General features: G+C 44.8%; 1 protein-coding gene across 2 annotated transcripts in view; it reads left to right on the top strand.

Moving 5' to 3' along the window:
- Positions 1-21,046, top strand: part of PGM3 (phosphoglucomutase 3) — a 113,242-nt gene that overhangs the window by 14,446 nt on the left and 77,750 nt on the right. For both annotated transcript variants that reach the window (XM_030199079.1, XM_030199078.1), the window contains exons 5-7: positions 2,471-2,604; positions 13,878-14,073; positions 17,496-17,653. In XM_030199079.1, the coding sequence (XP_030054939.1) occupies positions 2,471-2,604; positions 13,878-14,073; positions 17,496-17,653 (488 nt within the window). The remainder of the gene's footprint in view (positions 1-2,470; positions 2,605-13,877; positions 14,074-17,495; positions 17,654-21,046) is intronic.

The raw sequence follows: 21,046 nt of genomic DNA, 5'->3' as shown, positions 1-21,046 counted from the left end.
CTATGAGCTGGCTTAGGGTTTACCGCGGGAGCCGCGCCCTTGTTTAGCACGCTGCCTGCTGATTATTGGGGTGGAATAGTGATAATCCTGTTTAGCATGCATTCGTATGCTCATTGCGTTCAGAGCCAGCGAGCTTGTTATTTCACGCGCTCGCTGGCTCTGAACATTTTGCGGTAGCAAATGCAGGCACTAATTTGGCACTAATGGCCTCGAGTGCCCACATCTGCTTCTGAGCATCGGGGCATCAAAGAGGCAGCCAATTTAAGTACCAGTCTTTGTGTTGCATATTTCACACCTTCAAGCTAACTGCTCTCTGGACCCGATGCTCAGAAGCAAATGCTCTCGAGTGCGCGCTTAGTTACAATTCTCCTGCAGAACTCGAAACAGCTCCCTAACGCTCACGCTGACATTGCGCCTAAATTTGCATGTCATTAGCACTGAGCATTAGGGAGCTGTGTTGTAGTTCTGTTGTGGTGGTATTTTTCCGGCGCAGTACTGAACAGTGGCGGAGTTTTGAGCATCTGCCCCTCACAGCCATTCTACCCCTCACTTCTGCCTGCACTGAAATGGGAAATCTGAGCCCTGCAGATTCTCTCAACCAGGGAGGGCACGCAGTTTAATTGAACAAGCCAATTGGCACCAATAATTGGGTGCTAATCATCAGCACTAATTGGCCTTAATTGAAACTTTACTCGCCTTAGTCGTGTGGATCAAAAAGGGGGCATGGCCATGGGAAGGTCATGGGCGTATCAAGTGTATTCGTACAATTTATGCACGCTGTTGTAGAGTAAGGGGGATCCGTGCCTAATTTAGACGCGAGGATTTACACCAGGTGCTTAGTGTTTTCTATAAACAGTGCCTGACTTTCAGAGCCATTTGTAGAATAGCGCTTAGCGTGTTGCTTTTTCGGTGCTATTTATAAAATTGGGTCCGAAATGCTGCACACCCTATTCTATACTATGGGCCACGAGGTATTTAATAAAAGGGCCCCTAAGAATGTAGGGTCTGTTAAACTGTCTGAAAGCCATTTGGCAGAAGAAATGACACCAATCAGCAAATTTTCAACATACGCAGTCACAAGTATGTGAGGGACACTAAATAAACAAGATAAAAGCATAAATACTTCTTTGCTTTGAGATTCCTGGTTTTAATCATTGGGCTCAAGGGTGGTCTTTGTCTCAGTATTTACCCTTTTTTTTTTTTTTTTCAAATAAATACTTCACAAACTTAATCACTAGCAGATTAATCTGATGTGTTTTCAAGCAAACAGCTCATCACTGTTTTCTTAACTAATGGGTATTATATTCAGTTGTAGTGTCACACTTCACTTTATTGCATCGGAGCCTATAGATGTTCCCAGGGGTGTGCTGGTAAATTTTTAACAGGCTCTTTCTCCGGACATACCCAGCTCTGCAGTTGGAAGGGCCAGGGGTGGCCGGGGGCTGGGGGGGAGCAACACTTGCCTCTCTCTCCTCCCTCCCTTCGTGCGGGCACGCTAGGCATACCTTTGCTGGCAGCCAATAAATGGACTGCCACCACTCCCAACGTCTTGCTCTGAGCAGCATACTGGAACTTCTCTGACATGCTGGAGAAGTCCCAGCCTGCTGCCCAGAGCTGGAAACAAGGAGCGGGGAGCAGCAGTAGAAGGGCTCAGCATCCCCACCAGCAAAGTAAAAGATAATTCAGCAGGGGGCCCAAGCCCACATTTTGGGAGCCAGTTGTTAAAGTAGCCATGGAGGGCCCTACTTTAACAACCGGCTCCCAAAATTCTTAAAAACTTAACAACCGGCTCTTGCGAGCCTGTGAGAGCCTGCTCCAGCACACCACTGGATGTTCCCTATACAGGCCTCATTTTGTAAAGGGCATTCATCGGGGCACACCTTCAGTATTTACATCCTCCCCCCCCCCCCCCCCCCCCCCCGTCCCCCATACAATGATGATGTCTGTTGCTTTATTATGAATGTATTTATTGTTACCTGCATCGAATGCCTGATAGCGTGAACTAAAAATTCTTAAATAGTGAATAAATTAAAAATGTACCTGCAATCAAGGCTTTGAAAATTGCTAACTGCATATGTATACTGTATGAGGATTCAGTAGATTATCACAAGAAGTCTGCAGAATATATTCGCATCTGATAAACGGCCACATCAAAGTGTGTATATATATGAAACAAAATTCCAGATAACTAACTCCAGAGGAGTTAGTTATCTGTCAGTAAAGTGTTAACTTTTGTGGGATGTGGTGTTTTTGCTTTTTATTTTTAACATTTTCCATCATGGCAAGACTCATGCACTATTTAGCTTGCTCTATGGAATTAGACCCCTTTTAAGTCTGAGTAGCCTGCCCCATGTGCTCAGTTGCTGTATCATGCCTGCTTTACTTTTTTTTTTTTTTTTTTTTTTTTTTTGCTTTTAAAGGTATTCTGAGTCTTTTTTTTTTTTTTTTTTTTGTTCTTATGCCCTGCTAGATTATGGTCTAGTAACGACACCCCAGCTGCATTATATTGTCTGTTGTCGAAATACGAAAGAGCAGTATGGAACTTCATCAGTGAAGGGGTACTACCAAAAACTCACCAAGGCTTTTGCAGAGCTATGTAAACAGGTAAAACCACGAACAGCCGTGTTATTCACAGACCCATGAATTTAATCTAGTGAACGTGCGTGTGCACCAAGAACTGTAGCAGTTTCCAACATTAAATTGAATCCGAGACTGAGAATATAGTTGCTTTCATTTAAGTAAAGGGCTTTAGTAGCAGTGGGCTCTGGTTGAATAAGGCACAGATTTACTGTATAAAGCTCAGTGTGTCTGAGCTCTTGGGACGTGCTAGCAATCGCATATGGGTCATGCACCGTCTGCTTGCACAGAGCCAGCAATGAATTGATGGCCCTTGGAAAACAGAAGCGTCCTGTGTTGCTCAGCCCAGTGAGTCGGGTGCATTGTAATGAGGCTTGGCTTTTGGCATTATGGGTAGTGGGTGTGTAATGCTAAGCACGCTGCACTTCTTTAGTGTCATAATAAAAGTTCAGTAATGACAAATATGCTGCTTGGAGCACCTGAAATTATTTGCTATACATTCAGTTGAATACCGCCTGAACTCTGACCTTCATCCCAGCTCTTCTTTTTTTTCTTGGATATACTATCCAAATAATGCAGAAAAATCACATCTGAAAACAAAATACCGCGTTTCCCCGAAAATAGGACCTACCGGGGTTTTCCTGCAAATTTAAAATATAAGACATCCCCCAAAAAGTAAGACCTACCAAACTTTTTTTTTTAAAGCAGGGCCGCCGAGAGCCACCCGAGGTCGCGCCCCCCCCCTCGGCGCTCCCGGAACTAACCTGAAGCTCCTTTCACCTTCGCAAGTTCGGATTCGAAGCAGCAGGGCAGACCTCTCCTTCCTTCTGTGTCCCGCCCTCGCCTGACGTTACGTTACGTCAGGCGAGAGCGGGACACGGAAGGAAGGAGAGGTCTGCGCTGCTGCTTCGAATCTGTATCCGAACTTGCGAAGGTGAAAGGAGCTTCAGGTTAGTTCCGGGAGCGATGGAGGGGTGGGGGGGGGGGCAACTGATGTTTCCCAGAAAATAAGACCCCCCCCCCCCCCCCCCCCCCCCGAATATAAGACCTAGCGCGTTTTGGGGAGGAAAAATAAATATAAGGCAGTGTCTTATTTTCGGGGAAACACGGTAATCCTTTATTTTTTTTTTTTATAATAATTTTTATTGACAAGAGGAATAAACACAGCCTGCAACCATATAATCATAAACCAACAGTAGCACACCACAAGAGATATATATATATATATATATATATAAAAATATACAAAATCTCACAAATCCATTGCTCTATCTGTATAGCACATCAGTGCCACTTAACTTCTTAAATTCTAGTACAAATTCTGTGACCTAACACTACATAACAGAGCATAACATCTGCGTCACTCCCTCCTGTTCTTGTTTTTAGTTTTCTCCCCCAACCCCTCCCAGTCCAAGTACCCACGGCCTCCCCAACCCCCACATTCTCACACACATTCACCCATGCTCGCAGTTGCACCCCCCTCCCCAGAGACTGTCAACAACATCTACAGTGGGGCTTGTAGAAGGGAGATTGAAAATACTGGGAGCTTGCACTGGTAGATGTTGTTGACAATCCTTTATTTTGATCAGTTTGGTCTTCATAAAAAAAAAAAATTGGGATTGCTCTCAGTTCAGATAGTCAGTGGACCTTGGGCACTTTAAATCTCTTCCTTCCTACCTCTTACACACTCTCTCCAAGGGCTGTATGTTCTTATATAGAAGGGGTGGGCAACCTGCGGTCCACTATTGAATTTTATGTGGCCCATGAGTCCAAACGTCATTAACCAGAGTTTTGTTGTCAGTGGAGCCATTGAAGGATACTACAACAGGACAAGACTTGTTTGAGAGTGTAAACACTGTTTGGAAAGATAAAAGTATATGGTCACCACATTGAGCTTTGGCAGTGAATTATATGGCATATTTGTTAATTTTCTGTGTGCAGCCTGCTAGGGATAGGACTGACGTTCATGCAGCTCTGTGTGTAAGGGTTGCCCACCCCTGGAAAGGAAAGGGAACAGAGATGGGATTTGATTTACTGCCTTTCTGTGGTTGCAATCAAAGCGATTTACATATTATATGCAGGTACTTATTTTGTACCTGGGACAATGGAGGGTTAAGTGACTTGCCCAGAGCCACAAGGAGCTGCAGTGGGAATTGAACCCAGTTCCCCTAGTTCTCAGGCCGCTGCACTAACCATTATGCTACTCCTTCACTCATGGGCGTAGACTGGGGGGGGGCAAGGGGGGCAGTGCCCCCCAAACGGCGACGACTTACCCGAAGATGCTTCGGCGAACTGGCGGGCGGGGCGCCAGTAGTAAAAGCAACAAGCAGGTACGCTCGTCTCCGTCTGCTTCCCTGCCCTCTCAGCGTCCCGCCCGAAAGGAAATGACATCAGAGGAAGGCGGGACGCAGAGAGGGCAGGGAAGCAGATGGAGACGAGCGTGCCTGCTTGCTGCCTTTACAACCCCCACTCACTCACCTGCCCACCCTTCCGTTCGTTCGCCGCTGGTGCAGAGAAAGTAAAGAGAAGCCACAGCTCCTATGAGGTGAGAGGTTCAGATATCTCTTACAGGAGGAAATAGGGGAACTCGCAGTTCCCGGCATGGAAAGCTGCTGCCCACTTTCTGGATAGCAGAATTGCATATTTTCTGTATTGTGAAGGAAAGGAGCTGTATAGGGGGAGCGGGAGAGAGATGGAAACTCTTGCTTATTCTAGGTGGTCAGCTCTTTTTCCCTTCCTTTCTCCATATTAGCATATTCATTTGCATATATATATATATATATATATATATATATGCAAATGAATATGCTAATATGCTCCGCCCAATCCTTTGCCCCCCCAAATGAAACAGTCAAACTACGCACATGCCTTCACTGTAATACTTTTTAAGGCACAAAGCCTGTATTCTTCAATTAGTTTTGCAAATACCCATCCATGTTGCTTTTGATAGTACGAGTGATCTGTATTTTAACACCGGTAATCAAAAATGACACTTATTCAATGAAATTACTTCAATGCTGTTATCCTAAGACTAACCATTTGGAGCTTTTAGAGCTTTCTCCATCTGTATCTAGATCTCTACTTTGAAAAGCTCAGGGAAGGATTAGCTGCAATAAAAAAAAAATGGCCTCCCCTGGTTTTTATTTGAGTCCTGGATGGGTTTGTTTGCCCTTACAATAGCTCCTTTCAATTTTGCCCACTGCTTTCCAATTTGTTCCAGATGTTCCCATCCAGACAGCAATTCCGTGTCGTAATCCTCTAACAGCATAAAGTTAGGGTTTGGTTTTTTTAGATCTAGAACCTTCACTTCTGAATGAACCTTCTCCACACCTATCTTATTTGTAATCACAGCATCTGGTGATCACTGGATAACATATGATCACCTACTAAAATATCAAACAGTCTCCCTATTAGTAAGCACTATGGTCCCACCCCACGTAGGTTCCATTACCAACTGCTGGAATAACTCCCCCTGTATAGAATTCAGGATCTCCCTGCTTCTAAAGGACCCCGCAATAGGGATACCCCATCTGGCTGGCATTTTAAAATCGCCTATTAGTAGTACTTCAATTAAATATCTGTTCAGTTCTGTCTGTGGAGGCCTATATATAGTAACATAGTAGATTACGGCAGAAAAAGACCTGCACGGTCCATCCAGTCTGCCCAACAAGACAAACTCATATGTGCTACTTTTTGTGTATATCTTACCTTGATTTGTAACTGTCATTTTCAGGGCACAGACCGTACAAGTCTGCCCCGCCTCCCACCACCAGCTCTGGCACAGACCGTATAAGTCTGGCCAGCACTATCCCCGCCTCCCAACCACCAGCCCCGCCCCACACCACCAGCTCTGCCACCCAATCTCGGCTAAGCTCCTGAAGATCCATTTCTTCTGAGCAGGATTCCTTTATGTTTATCCCACACATGTTTGAATTCCATTACCGTTTTCCTCTCCACCACCTCCCGCGGGAGGTCATTCCAAGCATCCACCACTCTATCACACCAATGTAAATACATTTGCCATTCCCTCTTTCTGGATTGACCCACAGTGCCTCTTCCTTACCCTGTAGGTCCTGCAGTTGTGTGACTTTAATATTATTTTTAACATATAATGCCACTCTCCCTCCTTTTCTTCCTACCCTGTCTTTCCTGAACAGATTATAGCCTGGTATTACTATATCCCAGTCCTAGTTCTCTGTGATCACCACTAAATCCAAATCGGCCTCTTCCATCACAGCCTCAAGATCCAAAGCCTTATTTCCCATACTTTGGGGCATTAGTATATACTGCTTTCTAGACATTGCCCCCCCCCCCTTTTTTTCCATTTTTTAGAGGTATTTAATGCTTCACTTAAATGAGAGCTTGCGCTTACCCAAGGGCTTTGATCACCCTGCCCCAATGATTTTTTTTTTGTTACATTCGTACCCTGCGCTTTCCCACTCATGGCAGGCTCAATGCGGCTTACATGGGGCAATGGAGGGTTAAGTGACTTGCCCAGAGTCACAAGGTGCTGCCTGTGCCTGAAGTGGGAATCGAACTCAGTTCCTCAGGACCAAAGTCCACCACCCTAACTACTAGGCCACTCCTCCACTGATTCAAGTTTGAAGTCCTCTTCAGTAGGTTAGCCAGTCTGCTGCTGAAAACACTTCTTCCCTTCTTTGATAGATGGACACCGTCTCTGCTCAGCAGCCCTCGAAAAAGCACATGGTCCAGGAAGCCAAAATTCTCTTGACAGCACCATCTGCGCAGCCGCATATTTATCTCCAGGATGCGAGTTTCTCTGCTTTGGCCTTTACCCTCAACAGGGAGAATCGACCTGTGCACCTGTCTACTTCACCCTCTCTCCCAGAACCATGAACTCACTTTTGATATGCTTGGAGGGATACCTAGCAGTATCATTTGTGCCAACATGGATGAGCAGCATTGGATAATAAGCATTAGGCTTGATGAGCCTTGGCAAGCTCTCTGTAACATCTTGCCTGGCAGACAGCACACCTCCTGGGACATCAGTTCTGGTTTGCAGATGGATGCCTCTGTACCCCTCAGAAGAGAATCACCGACCACTACCTTTCACCTCTTAGTAGTCACTGATCCATCAACTTTGGGGATTTCGAGCTCCAATTCCTCCCCTCTCTCTGGAGTGCTCTCTCCTCCTCCGCTTCCAGGTCTGCATATCTGTTCTTCGGTTTGAGGGCAGGTGGAGTCATGGCATCGATCCTGCAGGGTCTCATGATCTGAGTCCAGTTGTCCTTTTTTATTTTTATTTTATTGCATTTGTATCCCACATTTTCCCACCTATTTGCAGGCTCAATGTGGCTTACAGAGTTTTAATAGCATTGTCATTTCAGGATATCAGATACAGTTTTTTTAGCACAGCTTCTTCTTCCCCATTGCTGGAGAAATTCACTCGGAACAAAGACAGGTGAGTAGTCCTGTGCTTCAGGGATGGTCCTGTGAGGGGCACAATTATTTACATTAGATGTGTAAATAATGACACTAAACCTAGGAGAAAACATACCTAATACAGGTCCCAAAATTAAAAAAAGAAAGCCCTCTGATTAGCCGCTGATAAGCAATACAGACCACATGCAGCAAATAGAGAAATATTTATTTACAAAGATAAAGTGTAATCATAAATGAAGCTTTAGGACAGATTTATAAGTCCCTAACACTCTATCCATAATACAAACACTTAGGATAATAAAATGAGCAGAAGTTAAATGATATTAACACACACTCCATATTGGCAAAAGGCATCTGTAAATTCAACTGGAATAATGATCACAGAACTTTAAATTATAAATTATATGACCTCAGTACGTTGGTGTACAGTCGTTTCCTACTACTACTACTTATCATTTCTGAAGCGCTACTAGACGTACGCAGCGCTGTACACTCGAACATGAAGAGACAGTCCCTGCTCGACACAGCTTACAATCTAATTAGGACAAACAGGACAAACAAGAGATAATAAGGGAAAATTAAAGTGAGAATGATAAAATAAGGGTTCTGAACAAGTGAATAAGGGTTAGGAGTTAAAAGCGACATCAAAAAGGTAGGCTTTTAGCTTAGATTTGAAGACTGCCAGAGATGGAGCTTGACGTACTGGCTCAGGAAGTCTATTCCCGGCATATGGTGCAGCAAGATAAAAGGAACGGAGTCTGGAGTTAGCAGTGGAGGAGAAGGGTGCAGATAAGAGAGATTTACCCAGTGAACGGAGTTCCCTGGGAGGAGTTTAGGAAGAGATGAGAGTGGAGAGATACTGAGGAGCTGCAGAGTGAATGCACTTATAGGTTAATAAGAGGAGTTTGAACTGTATGGTGAAACAGATAGGAAGCCAGTGAAGTGACTTGAGGAGAGGGCTAATATGAGCATAACGACACTGGCGGAATATTAGTCGTGCAGCAGAAGTTTGAACAGATTGAAGAGGAGAGAGATGGCTAAGTGGAAGACCTGTGAGAAGCAAGTTGCAATAGTCTAGGCGAGAGGTGATGAGAGTGTGGATGAGGGTTCTGGTAGTGTGCTCAGAAAGGAAAGGGTGAATTTTGCTGATATTATATAGAGAGAAACGACAGGTTTTAGCAGTCTTTGAATATGTGCAGAGAAGGAGAGGGAGGAGTCGAAGATGACCCCAAGGTTACGAGCTGATGAGACAGGAAGGATGAGATTGTTATCCACAGAAATAAAGAATGGGGGAGGAGGAGAGGTTGGTTTAGGGGGAAAGATGAGAAGCTCAGTCTGGTCATGTTTAGTTTCAGATGGTGCTGAGACATCCAGGCAGCAGTGTCAGACAGGCAGGCCGATACTTTGGCCTGGATTTCAGCTGAGATTTCTGGTGTGGAGAGGTAGATCTGGGAGTCATCAGCGTAAAGATGATACTGAAAACCATGGGATGAGATCAGAGTACCAAGGGAAGAAGTATAGATGTAGAAAAGAGGTCCCAGGACGGATCCCTGAGGTACACCAACTGACAGTGGGATAGAAGTAGAGGAGGATCCACTAGAGTATACACTAAAGGTACACTGGGAGAGATAAGAAGAAAACCAGGAAAGAACAGAGCCCTGAAATCCAAATGAGGACAGCGTATCAAGGAGTAGACTGTGATCAACAGTGTCAAAAGCAGCAGATAGATTGAGAAGGATGAGGATAGAATAGAGACCTTTGGATCTGGCCAGGAACAGATCATTGGAGACTTTAGCAAGCGCGGTTTCAGTTGAATGAAGGGGGCGAAAGCCAGATTGAAGTGGATCAAGAATAGCTTGAGATGAAAGAAAGTCAAGGCAACGGCGGTGAACAGCACGTTCAAGTATCTTGGATAGGAAAGGGAGGAGGTAGATGGGGTGATAGTTGGAAGGGCAGGTAGGGTCCAATGAAGGTTTTTTAAGGAGTGGTGTGACTACGGCATGTTTGAAGGCATCAGGAACAGTCGCAGTGGACAGTGAAAGATTGAGGATATGACAGATAAAAGGGATGACAGTAGGAGAGAGTGTTAAGTAGATGGGTGGGAATAGGATCAGAGGAACAGGTAGTTAGTTTTGAGGAGGAAAGAAGATGTGTAGTTTCCTCTTCAGTGATTTCAGAAAAGGAGGCAGGGGTTGGAGGGTTGAGAGAATGGACTAAGGGAAGGAGAGTTGGAGGTGACCTGGTTGAGAATTCAAGTTTAATCTTGTGAACCTTATTTCCTCACAGTAAAAACTGGTGTGGCAATGCAGGAGGTGGTGCTCTTCTATTAAGAACATAAGTGTTGCCATACCAGGGCAGACTGAGGGTCCAAGCCCAGCATCCTGTTTCTCCAACAGTGGCCAATCCAGATTACAAGTACCTGGCAAGATCCCAAAACAGTACAATACATTTTATGCTGCTTATCCTAGAAATAAGCAGTGGATTTTCCCCAAGTCCATCTTAATAGTGGCTTACGGACTTTTCTTTTAGGAAGCTATCCAAACCTTGTTTAAACCCCGCTAAGCTAACTGCTTTTACCACATTCTCTGGCAACGAATTTCAGAGTTTAATTACACATTGGGTGAAGAAATATTTTCTCCAATTTGTTTTTAATTTTACAACTTTTTAGCTTCATTGTGTGCCCCCCTAGTCCTAGTATTTTTGGAAAGAGTAAACAAGCGATTCACGTCTACCCGTTCCACTCCACTCATTATTTTATAGACCTCTATCATATCTTTCCTCAGCCATCTTTTCTCCAAGCTGAAGAGCCCTAGCTGCTTTAGCCTTTCCTTATAGGGAAGTCATCCCATCCCCTTTATCATTTTCATCACCCTTCTCTGCACCTTTTCTAATTCCACTATATACTGTATGTTTTGAGATGCGGTGACAAGACTTGCACACAGTATTTGAGGTGCAGTCGCACCATGGAGCAATACAAAGGCATTATATTGTCCTTATTTTTGTTTTCTATTCCTTTCCTAATAATACCTAACAATATTCTATTTGCTTTCTTAGCCACTGCCACACACTGAGCAGAGGGTTTCAACATCAATGATGACGCCTAGGTCCCTTTTCTGGTCGGTGACTCCTAATGTGAAACCTTGCGTCACGTAGCTATAGTTCAGGTTCCTCTTTTCCATATGCACAACTTTGCACTTGCTCGCACTGGATGCCCAGTGTCTTAAGGTCCCCTTGTACTTTTTCACAATCCTCTTTTGATTTAACAACTTTGAATAACTTTGTGGCATCAGCAAATATAATTGCCTCACTAGTTATTCCCATCTCTAGATCATCTATAAATGTTAAAAAGCAGTGGTCACACCACAGACCCCTGGGGAACCCCACTATCTACCCTTCTCCATTGAGAATACTGACCATTTAACCCTACTCTCTGTTTTCTATCTTTTAACCAGTTTTCAATCCACAATAGAACACTACCTCCTATCCCATAACTGTCAAATTTCCTCTGGAGTCTTTCATGAGGTATTTTGTCAAATGCCTTTTGAAAATCCAGATACACAATATCGACCTGCCCACCTTTATCCACATGTTTATTCACCCCTTCAAAGAAATGTAATAGATTGGTGAGGCAAGATTTCTCTTCACTAAATCCATGTTGGCTTTGTCTCGTTAATCCATGCTTTTGAATATGCCCTGTAATTTTGTTCTTTATAATAGTCTGTACCATTTTGAATCGGCGTTACATTGGCCACCCTCCAATCTTCCTGTACCATGCTTGATTTTAAAGATAAATTACATATTACTAACAATAGTTCTGCAAGTTCATTTTTTCTATTCTGTCAGTACTCTGGGATGAAATCCATCTGGTCCAGGCGATTTGCTACTCTTCAATTTGTCAAATTGCCCTATTACGTCTTCCAGGTTTACAGAGGTTTGATTCAGTTTCTCTGACTCATCAGCTTTGAATACCATTTCTGGCACCGGTTTATCTCCCAAATGTTCCTCTGTGAAGACTGAAGCAAAGAATTCATTTAATCTCTCCACTATGGCTTTGTCCTCCCTGAGTGCTCCTTTTACCTCTTGGTCATCTAGTAGCCCAACTGATTATTTTGCTGGCTTCTTGCTTCTAATATACCTTAAAAAAATTTCTATGTGTTTTTGCCTCCCATTTAATTTTTTTTTTTTTATCAGCGCTTTGCATTTGACTTGCCATTCCTTATGCTATTTTCAGTCGGATCCTTCTTTCATTTTCTGAAGGATTTTCTTTTAGCTCTAAATAGCTTCCTTCACCTCACTTTATGCCGGCTTTTGTTTAGCCTTCCTTCCTCCTTTTTTAATACATTGAATATATAGTAAGTTATGTGGCTAAGAATTGTACTACAGTAATACGTTCTAAGAGAGGATTGTTGTTTTCTACTATGGCCAAAACTAACCCATATGGAGACGATTGCCTCTGATTGCCCTATGCTTGGAACAACCTTCCTGAGCCCTTACGCCAAGCCCCCTCCCTGCCCGTCTTCAAGTCTTTGCTTAAAGCCCACCTCTTCAATGCTGCGTTCGGCACCTAACCCTTACCGTTCAGTGAATCCAGACTGCCCCAATTTGACTGCCCCTATCGGACCGACCGTTCACTTGTCTATTAGATTGTAAGCTCTTTGAGCAGGGACTGTCTCTCTTTGTTAAATTGTACAGCGCTGCGTAACCCTAGTAGCGCTCTAGAAATGTTAAGTAGTAGTAGAGTACTTAGGTCATCATGAACAATAGATTTGAAAGGTTGAGATCATACCTTGTTTATGAGTCACATTTATTACTGTCATAGTGTGTGCAAAATGAATCCTTTCGGAGGCACTGCCCCAAGTGTGACTATTCTAAATAGCAGGTTAGATTGTTGAGAGCAGTCTACCCTTTCCGTCCTCTTGTAGAGCTAGGCAGCCTTCCCTGTTTGCTTTGATCAGTGGTGATCAGCTGATAGTAAAAAGTTGTTTTTTCACTCTAAATTCAAGCTTTCTTGAATGGCCTAGTGGTTGGGGTGGTGGACTTTGGTCCTGAGGAACTGAGTTCAATTCCCACTTCAAGCACAGGCAGTTCCTTGTGACTCTGTGCAAGTCACTTAACCCTCCATTGCCCCAGGTACAAATAAGTACCTGTATACAATATATAAGCCACGTTGAGCCTGCCATGAGTGGGAAAGTGCAGGGTACAAATGTAACAAAAATAAATACATAAAAGGAATTGACTGAAGTATAGATAAATAGTATTCTGCCTCCTATTCATAGAAGGTCCAAAGCATTGTTCAAATTAACTGAAAACATATAAATACAGCAATGCTAAATACATGAAATATGTAAGAAGTAAAACATAGCATTTTTTTTTTTAAATCTGATGGGACTTGGCAATTTGGGAACCATATATTTTTTTCTCTATCTCCCAAGGCACGTAGCTTTATTTTAAACCACTTGTGAATGTTGGGTTTGGAGGACCTGGGTATCAGTGCTGTCCCGGGGGGGGGGGGGGGGGGGGGGGGGGGGGGGGGGAGGTAGAGGAAGGAAGTGAAGTTTTTTTTTTTTCTTTTTTTTTCCTGCCTCTCTATCTGGTGAGAGAGGGGGGGAATTGTTAAAAGCTTGATGACAATGTTTCTTTTCTTTTTGTTATTTCCTTGTCTCTATGATGGTAATTGTACTTATGACGGTTGTAATATTTGTCTTGTCATCAATAAAAATTGTTGCAGTCTAAAAAAAAATCTGATGGGAATCTTCCTGTCAATATTCTGTATTTTCCAGTCTCTGTTTTTGTCACAAGCAGTTCTAAAACTGCTCACAGCTTAATGGTGTCATTCAAAAGTAAATTACTAGGGATTCTGTCACTTCATGTTCCCTTTTTCTCAAACATTTCTCAAGGTTTCCAGCTATGGAGATGCGCCAAGAGGTGTGAAAGTAGACGGAGCCAATGGTATTGGGGCTCTAAAACTGAAGGAACTGGAGAACTACCTCCAAAAGGAGTGTCTGATTGAGCTTTTCAATGATGGCACAAAAGGCAAACTGAACTGTTTCTGTGGAGCGGACTTTGTGAAAGTTCAGCAGAAACCTCCCCAGGGTATGTGTCTGTGGCTGGTGTCAGTGCTCGAATGTGCACATATCTACCTACTTTCTTTTATAGAATACTAGTAAAAAAGGCCCGTTTCTGACACAAATGAAACGGGCGCTAGCAAGGTTTTCCTTGGAGTGTGTATGTTTGGGAGAGTATGTGAGAGTGACTGTTTGAGAGTCAGAGTGAAAGTGTGAGTGTGTGAGAGAGAGAGTGAGTCTGGGTGTGAGTGTGTTTGTGAGAGAGTGTGTGTGAGAATGAGAGTGTGTGTATGTGAGACACAGTGTGAGAGAGTGTGTGTGTGTCTGGGCAACAGAGAGAGTGTGTGTGTGAGACACAGATTCTCTGTGAGAGTGAGTGTATGACACCAAGCGAGTGTGTGAGTGACTGTGTGGCACATAGAGAGTGAATGTGATACTGTGTGAGACAGTGTGTGAGAGTGAGAGTCAGAAAGACATTGTATATGAGAGAGAGAGTGTGAGCCGTGCCCTTCCAATCCATGGCCATCTGTCCCCTGCCCCCTCCATTCATCCTTTTCCAGCAATTCCCCTCTGTCCCTGAGCCCTGCCCTCCCAATCCATGGCCATCCATGTTTGTCTGTCACCTGCCCCCTCCATTCATCCCTATCCAGCATTTCCCCTCTCTGCCTGAGGCCTGCCCTGCAATCCATATCCATCCATGGCCATCTGTCCCCTCCATTCATCCCTATGCAGCAATTCCCCTCTCCCTGAGTCCTGCCCTTCCAATCCATGCCCATCCATGCTCCTCTGTCACCTGGCCCCTCCATTTTTCCCTATCCAGCATTTCCCCTCTCTGCCTGAGGCCTGCTCTGCAATCCATATCCATCCATGCCCATCTGTCCCCTCCATTCATCCCTATCCAGCAATTCCCCTCTCCCTGAGTCCTGCCCTTCCAATCCATGCCCATCCATGCTCCTCTGTCACCTGGCCCCTCCATTTTTCCCTATCCAGCATTTCCCCTCTCTGCCTGAGGCCTGCTCTGCAATCCATATCCATCCCTGCCCATCTGTCCCCTCCATTCATCCCTATCCAGCAATTCCCCTCTCCCTGAGTCCTGCCCTTCCAATCCATGCCCATCCATGCTCATCTGTCACCTGGCCCCTCCATTTTTCCCTATCCAGCAATTTCCCTCTCTCCCTGAGTCCTGCCCTCCCAATCCATGCCCATCCATACTCCTCTGTCCCCTGCCCCCTCCATTCATCCATTTCCAGTAATTCCCCTCTCTCCCTGTGCCCTGCCCTCCTAATCCATACCCATCCATACTCCTCTGTCCCCTGCAGCCTCCATTCATCCTTTTCCAGCAAGTCCCCTCTCGCCCTTCCATGACCCCCGCCCCCCCCCTCGCATCCATGCTACTCTCTCTGCCATGTCCCAGCCTGGGCCGCCCTCTTCTCCCTCCCCCCCCCCCTTCGCATCCATGCATCCCTTTTTTTTATTCTTTTTAACTTTACCTCCGTGGCGGTTCGTGCAGCGAAGCGTCAGGGAAGGAGGCGGCGCTCCCGACGTCTAGGTAGACGTCGGGAGCGCCGCCTCCTTCCCTGACGCTTCGCTTCCGGATTTGTTTGTTTAGACGCGAGGGCGGGACAGAGACGGCTTGCTGGCTTCACAACACGAACGCCACGAACCCACGAACCCCACGAACCCTTTCAGAACGTTGTCCTCATTAGAACGTTCACGGTGCGTTTTATTATATTAGATATGCCAATCGGACACCCTTTGGGCACTTTGAAACCATGAGTGAGAGCTGGGAGTGGGCCGGAGAAATAACGCAGCTGGACAAAAAGGGATAAACATAAAATAAGTATTCATTTAAAGAACTCCCCGGGCCTGTTCCTTCACTGGGCCCAAGACATAGTGTGGGTAAACCATTGCGGTTTAGGAAACACAGTTATTAAGCAGGCCTCTATCGGCAGGCCTAACACCAGTTGTGACTGCCGGGGTTGCCATGCCCCCAAACACAGCCTATGGTTCTTGTTTTCCCTCAGCAGTCCAGGTCTGGCTCCAGCCAGACCTTAGCAAAGCTTGCGAGTCTTAACAAAAGTACAAGGTTGGCTTACCTCAGCCAAGGCACAGCAGCTACACGTATTCAGTCAGGGCATCGAGTGGGGCTTCAGTTCTTCCTTCCATGGGCCTCCTCAACCACAGCCTGGCTCTGTTTTCTATACTGCCAGGTATGAGCTCCGTCCCTCCCAGCTCACCTCCTCCCGGGGCAGGTTTCATGGTCTTAAGGTGGTCCAGGCTTTCGGCTGGACTTTTGTTAAGGGAGAGGGGTGGTGGTCTGTAGACCCCCTCAGAGGCACCTATATATAGATGCACAATTAGAGAATTACTCCTATAGCCAAAGCTAGGTGCTGGGAAGATCCACTCTAAGCTAGTATTTCATAAAGGGCACACTCTTTGCGGAATGACCTTTACAGAATACTAGCTTAGTTCACATTCATGCCTAACTTTGGGCGTAAGCATTTACGCCTGCCAAAAGCTGGCTTCCCTACAACCCTAAATTGCTGACTACTACTGTACAAGTTGTCTAGCTGCTGGTTAACAAATACATACTACTAGTAAAAGTCCAAACTGCACAGGTTTAGGTCTTAGTCTAGGCTCATTATATGAAAGCTGAGGTTTTGGTACAAAGCAAAGGTGCAAGTGTGAATGCAAAGTCCATAGGTAATATGCACAGAGCTTGAGGTTGTCCTGCCAGTCTAGTGATGGCTGCAGGCCGTGCACAGTGTTTGCTTGTCCACTCCTACAGGAAGATCCACTCTAAGCTAGTATTTCATAAAGGGCACACTCTTTGCGGAATGACCTTTACAGAATACTAGCTTAGTTCAAAATCATGCCTAACTTTGGGCGTAAGCATTTACGCCTGCCAAAAGCTGGTGTAATTGCTCGCACCAAACTGATGTAGCTGTCCGCACAAATGCAGGTATTCCATAACATCGCCCCTAATTTCTGAGAATGCCCCTGCCATGGCCACGTCCCCTTTGGAGTTGCACGCTATGAAATTAAAGCACGCACATTATAGAATAGGGCATTGGGTAAGTCTTAATTACTATCAAGTGCTTGTTAACATCAGGAATTGATTATTATCACCTAACTGGCTAATTAGTTTACCCAAAGATCTGTGATTCACACCCAAAATTACATGCCCAGCTTTGAGTGAGCTATACAGAATCCAGCAGATAGTGACCATTGCGGTCAATATTCTACACCTATACTCAGCGCTTCTGAAGCATTGTCTTTTGTTTGTTAAATAAAATATAGCCAATTATAAAATCTGCATTATTTGTACAGAACTGTCCTTTGTTTGACGTATCTGCTGCAGTATGTGATGGTTTGTATCGTATTCTGGCCTGTTGCCTTTTTTATTTCCCCAATGTAACAATGACTTTGAATTATTCTTTTTCAATTTAGGAATGGAAATGAACCCTAACGAGAAGTGCTGTTCTTTTGATGGTGATGCGGACAGAATTGTTTATTATTACATCGATAGTGCTGGCCAGTTTCATCTTCTTGATGGTGATAAAATTGCTACTTTGATTAGCACTTTCCTTAAAGAACTTCTAATAAAGGTGAGTAGTTTTTTTTTATTTTTTTTTATTTATAGAAGTCTTTATTGAGCATTGTTAATCAAACACAACCAATAGTAGTTTTAAGTGGAAATTTATTTCAGTGTCATGTGTAATATTATGCATTGGCTTTTTTCTCCTGAAGAATTGAACCAGAAGGTCTGCAGCAAACTAATGGAACTTACTTTCTAGTTGGGGAGATGTTGGTGGCAGGGCCGGGCCCCCCTGAATTAAAATCATAGCGCCTCACCTCGACCTTGCTCCATGTGAAAGAAGCGCACGCCCTCATGCAAGTTACATCAGACGAGGGCGAGACACAGGGAGGGAAGGCCCGAAGGGAGATGATCTGCAGCCTGCCGTTGCTGCGCTTCTTTCACACGAAGCGAGGTCAAGGTGAGGTGCTATGATTTGAATTCAGGGTGGCCCGGCCCGGTGGTGGACGGAGGGGGGCGGGTGGAGGGGACTGCAGCCCGGGCCCGGGGAATTTTGTCCCCCCTGCCCCCCCCCCCCCCTCTTGGCGGCCCTGGTTGGTGGATCAATTGAGAGAATGTATGGGGAACATATGGATTGATGTTGAATGTTGGTAAAACAGAACTCATGAGTGTGGGTAGGTCTGGGGAAGATCTTTGGCCTGAGTGTTTAAGTGTAGATGGGATGCCGTTGGTTGTAAAGAAGGAAATGAAGTTGTCGAGGGTAGTTTTTGCTCCTAACAATGCAGAATCAAGTCACGGAGGTTATTCAAGCCTCCTTTAGGCAGCTTCATATGTTGTTTAGATTTGAAGCCGGTGATTTTCGGGATGTTTTACAGAGTTATGGTTCTATCTAGATTGGATTACTGCAATGCTTTGTACCTTGGGCTATCTAGTACGAGGTGCAGGGCATTGCAGTTGGTCCAGAATGTGGCAGCTAGACTTGTGGCTGGGATTCCCAGATTTGAGCATATAACACCGGTGCTGAAACGACTGCAGTGGCTGCCTGTATTTTTTCCAAATACATTTTAAAGCACTGTTTTTGGTCCATCTGACCTTGTATACAGCAGCACAGTGTTTTGTTCAAGCAATACGTGTTTGTCCATGACGCACATTGCGTTTGGAGAACAAAGAACACTATGCATCTGTCTCTGGACACAGTAGGGAAAGGTTGTTATGTTGAAATGAGCCCATCTGCCTTTTGTGTTGCTGGGGTTCATTTATGGAATGCCCTTCCAGGACCACTTCGCAGCAAGGTGGCTCAGTTTTAAAAAATTGCTAAAAACAATTGTTTGTAGAAGCTTTTATGTAACAGCAGTGGGTGTTAATAGAGCTGATGAAGAGCAATACTTACAATATATAAATGATTGTGTGATATGTGATTTGTTGTTTTAGTCTTTGTTTTTATTATGTAGGATTTGTAAGTCGCCTAGGTTACAGGCGATGTATACATTTTTAAAATAAATAAAATACCCCGGTGCGCGCACACCCACACACAAGTATGCTGAAGAGAAATATATCGTGAAAAATACAGGCTTTAACTCACTTTGGGACCTTTTTACTAAAGTTTGCACACAATCCTAATGGAGTTAGCGTGCACTAAATGCTAATAGGCTCATTGTATACCTATGGGTTTAGCATTTAGTGCACACTAAGCTTTAATAAAAGGGCCCCTTTTATTGTGGGAAAATGTTGATAAAAGAGGAATTTGTTGCAAAAACTGACTGTACATAAATAGATATAAATGTCTAACGATCTATTTATAATAACTCTTTTATCTGTGGTGTTACTTCTGCTGCACCCAAAGTGTGGAGGTGCACTTGATCCCCCACGAAACAAGTAGGAGAAAACAACGGAGGGGTGGGGAAAATAGGCTCTATCCAAACAATGGGGGAGACGTATATTTTAATCACACAATGATATTTATTGCAAATGGTTGACTCAACACAGCCGTGTTTCGGCGCCGTAGCGCCTTCTTCAGGAGTCTTTAAAAGGTATATTCAGTGTTTAGGTGGTAAACACACTGGGAGATAAAGCACTGAGGAATACACAATTCCTTCTATTCAACGAGCAAAATGAGGTGCAGCAAATCACAGGAGTAGTAGCATTCGGAAGTGCTACTACTCCTGTGATTTGCTGCACCTCATTTTGCTCGTTGAATAGACTCCTAAAGAAACACGGCTGTCAACCATTTGCAATAAATATCACTGTGTGATTAAAATATACGTCTCCCCCATTGTTTGGATAGAGCCTATTTTCCCCACCCCTCCTTTGTTTTCTCTACTTCTACTGCACCCACCAGAATCCAGGGACAATAGTATGATGATTGAGAGACCAGGCACTATCTGTTCAAATAGGATGACTAATCTTCTGAAATATGCAGCTAACCTGGCTCAGTCTGTGAGAGAGGAATAAATTCATTATATCTCGGCAACAGGTAGGTGAACTTTGCCAGCAGGAGGAAACAATTTCTGAAAGTACTAGCAAGTGTCAGCAGAACAATTTTTCATCTGGTTGTAGTATATAGTTCATTGATTTAATCCAGGGCTTAATTTGAGATTAAAAATAAAAGAATCAGAACTGTGGAGCCAGGAGAGGCTTGGTTGGGCCTGGAGCAGTAGGAGGGGCTGGATTAGGGCATTTGTGACTGTTCTGTGTTCTGCTCCAGGCTCACCACCTCCCCTTCTCTTCCCTACAGGATGTTTGGAAGCGAAGGAATAGAACAGAATGCCCCTGCTGCACTGGAGTCTGACAATAAAGTGGCGGAACTGCATTCAGGGCCGTGCCTAGGGTCTCCGGCGCCCCCCTGCAGTTGGCCCCGCGCCACCCCCCCCCCCGAAAACGATCGCTACACTACCCGCCCTCTTCTCCCCAGATCCTTTTCTTTTTGTTTAAATTTACCTCTATCCGGCGGCAGCGTAGCGTTAGTGAGAAGGAGGCGGCGCTCCCCCCGCCCCGACGTGTCAGTCTTCCCTTCGCTTAGTTCCCGCCTTCTTCTGACGTCCTTTCTGATGTCAGAAGAAGGCGGAACTGAGCGAAGGGAAGACTGACACGTCGGGGCGGGGGAGCGCCGCCTCCTTCTCACTAACGCTACGCTGCCGCCGGACAGAGGTAAATTTAAACAAAAAAAGGAAAAGGATCTGGGGAGAAGAGGGCGAGGTTAAGCCTGGTGCGACGGGGCGCCATCCTGCCATGCTTACCTTGCTTACCGTGTTGGCACGGCCCTGACTGCGTTCCAGGCCCTTCTCCCACAAATAAGCCCTGGTTTAATTGCTGCCCCACACATGTGCTCCATGTTATGCTATTTCTTTATAAGGATTGTAGATGTGTGGATTGGCCTCGTGGTGAGGGGCTGCAGTAATCCAATATTATGCTTCTGTGCTTGTATATGTGTGTTTACTATGGATTTGTTACAACACCATTCTGA

The sequence above is a fragment of the Microcaecilia unicolor genome, chromosome 3, assembly GCF_901765095.1.
Source record: "Microcaecilia unicolor chromosome 3, aMicUni1.1, whole genome shotgun sequence".
NCBI classification, from domain to species: Eukaryota; Metazoa; Chordata; class Amphibia; order Gymnophiona; family Siphonopidae; genus Microcaecilia; species Microcaecilia unicolor.
This window is presented reverse-complemented; position numbering and strand designations above follow the sequence as displayed.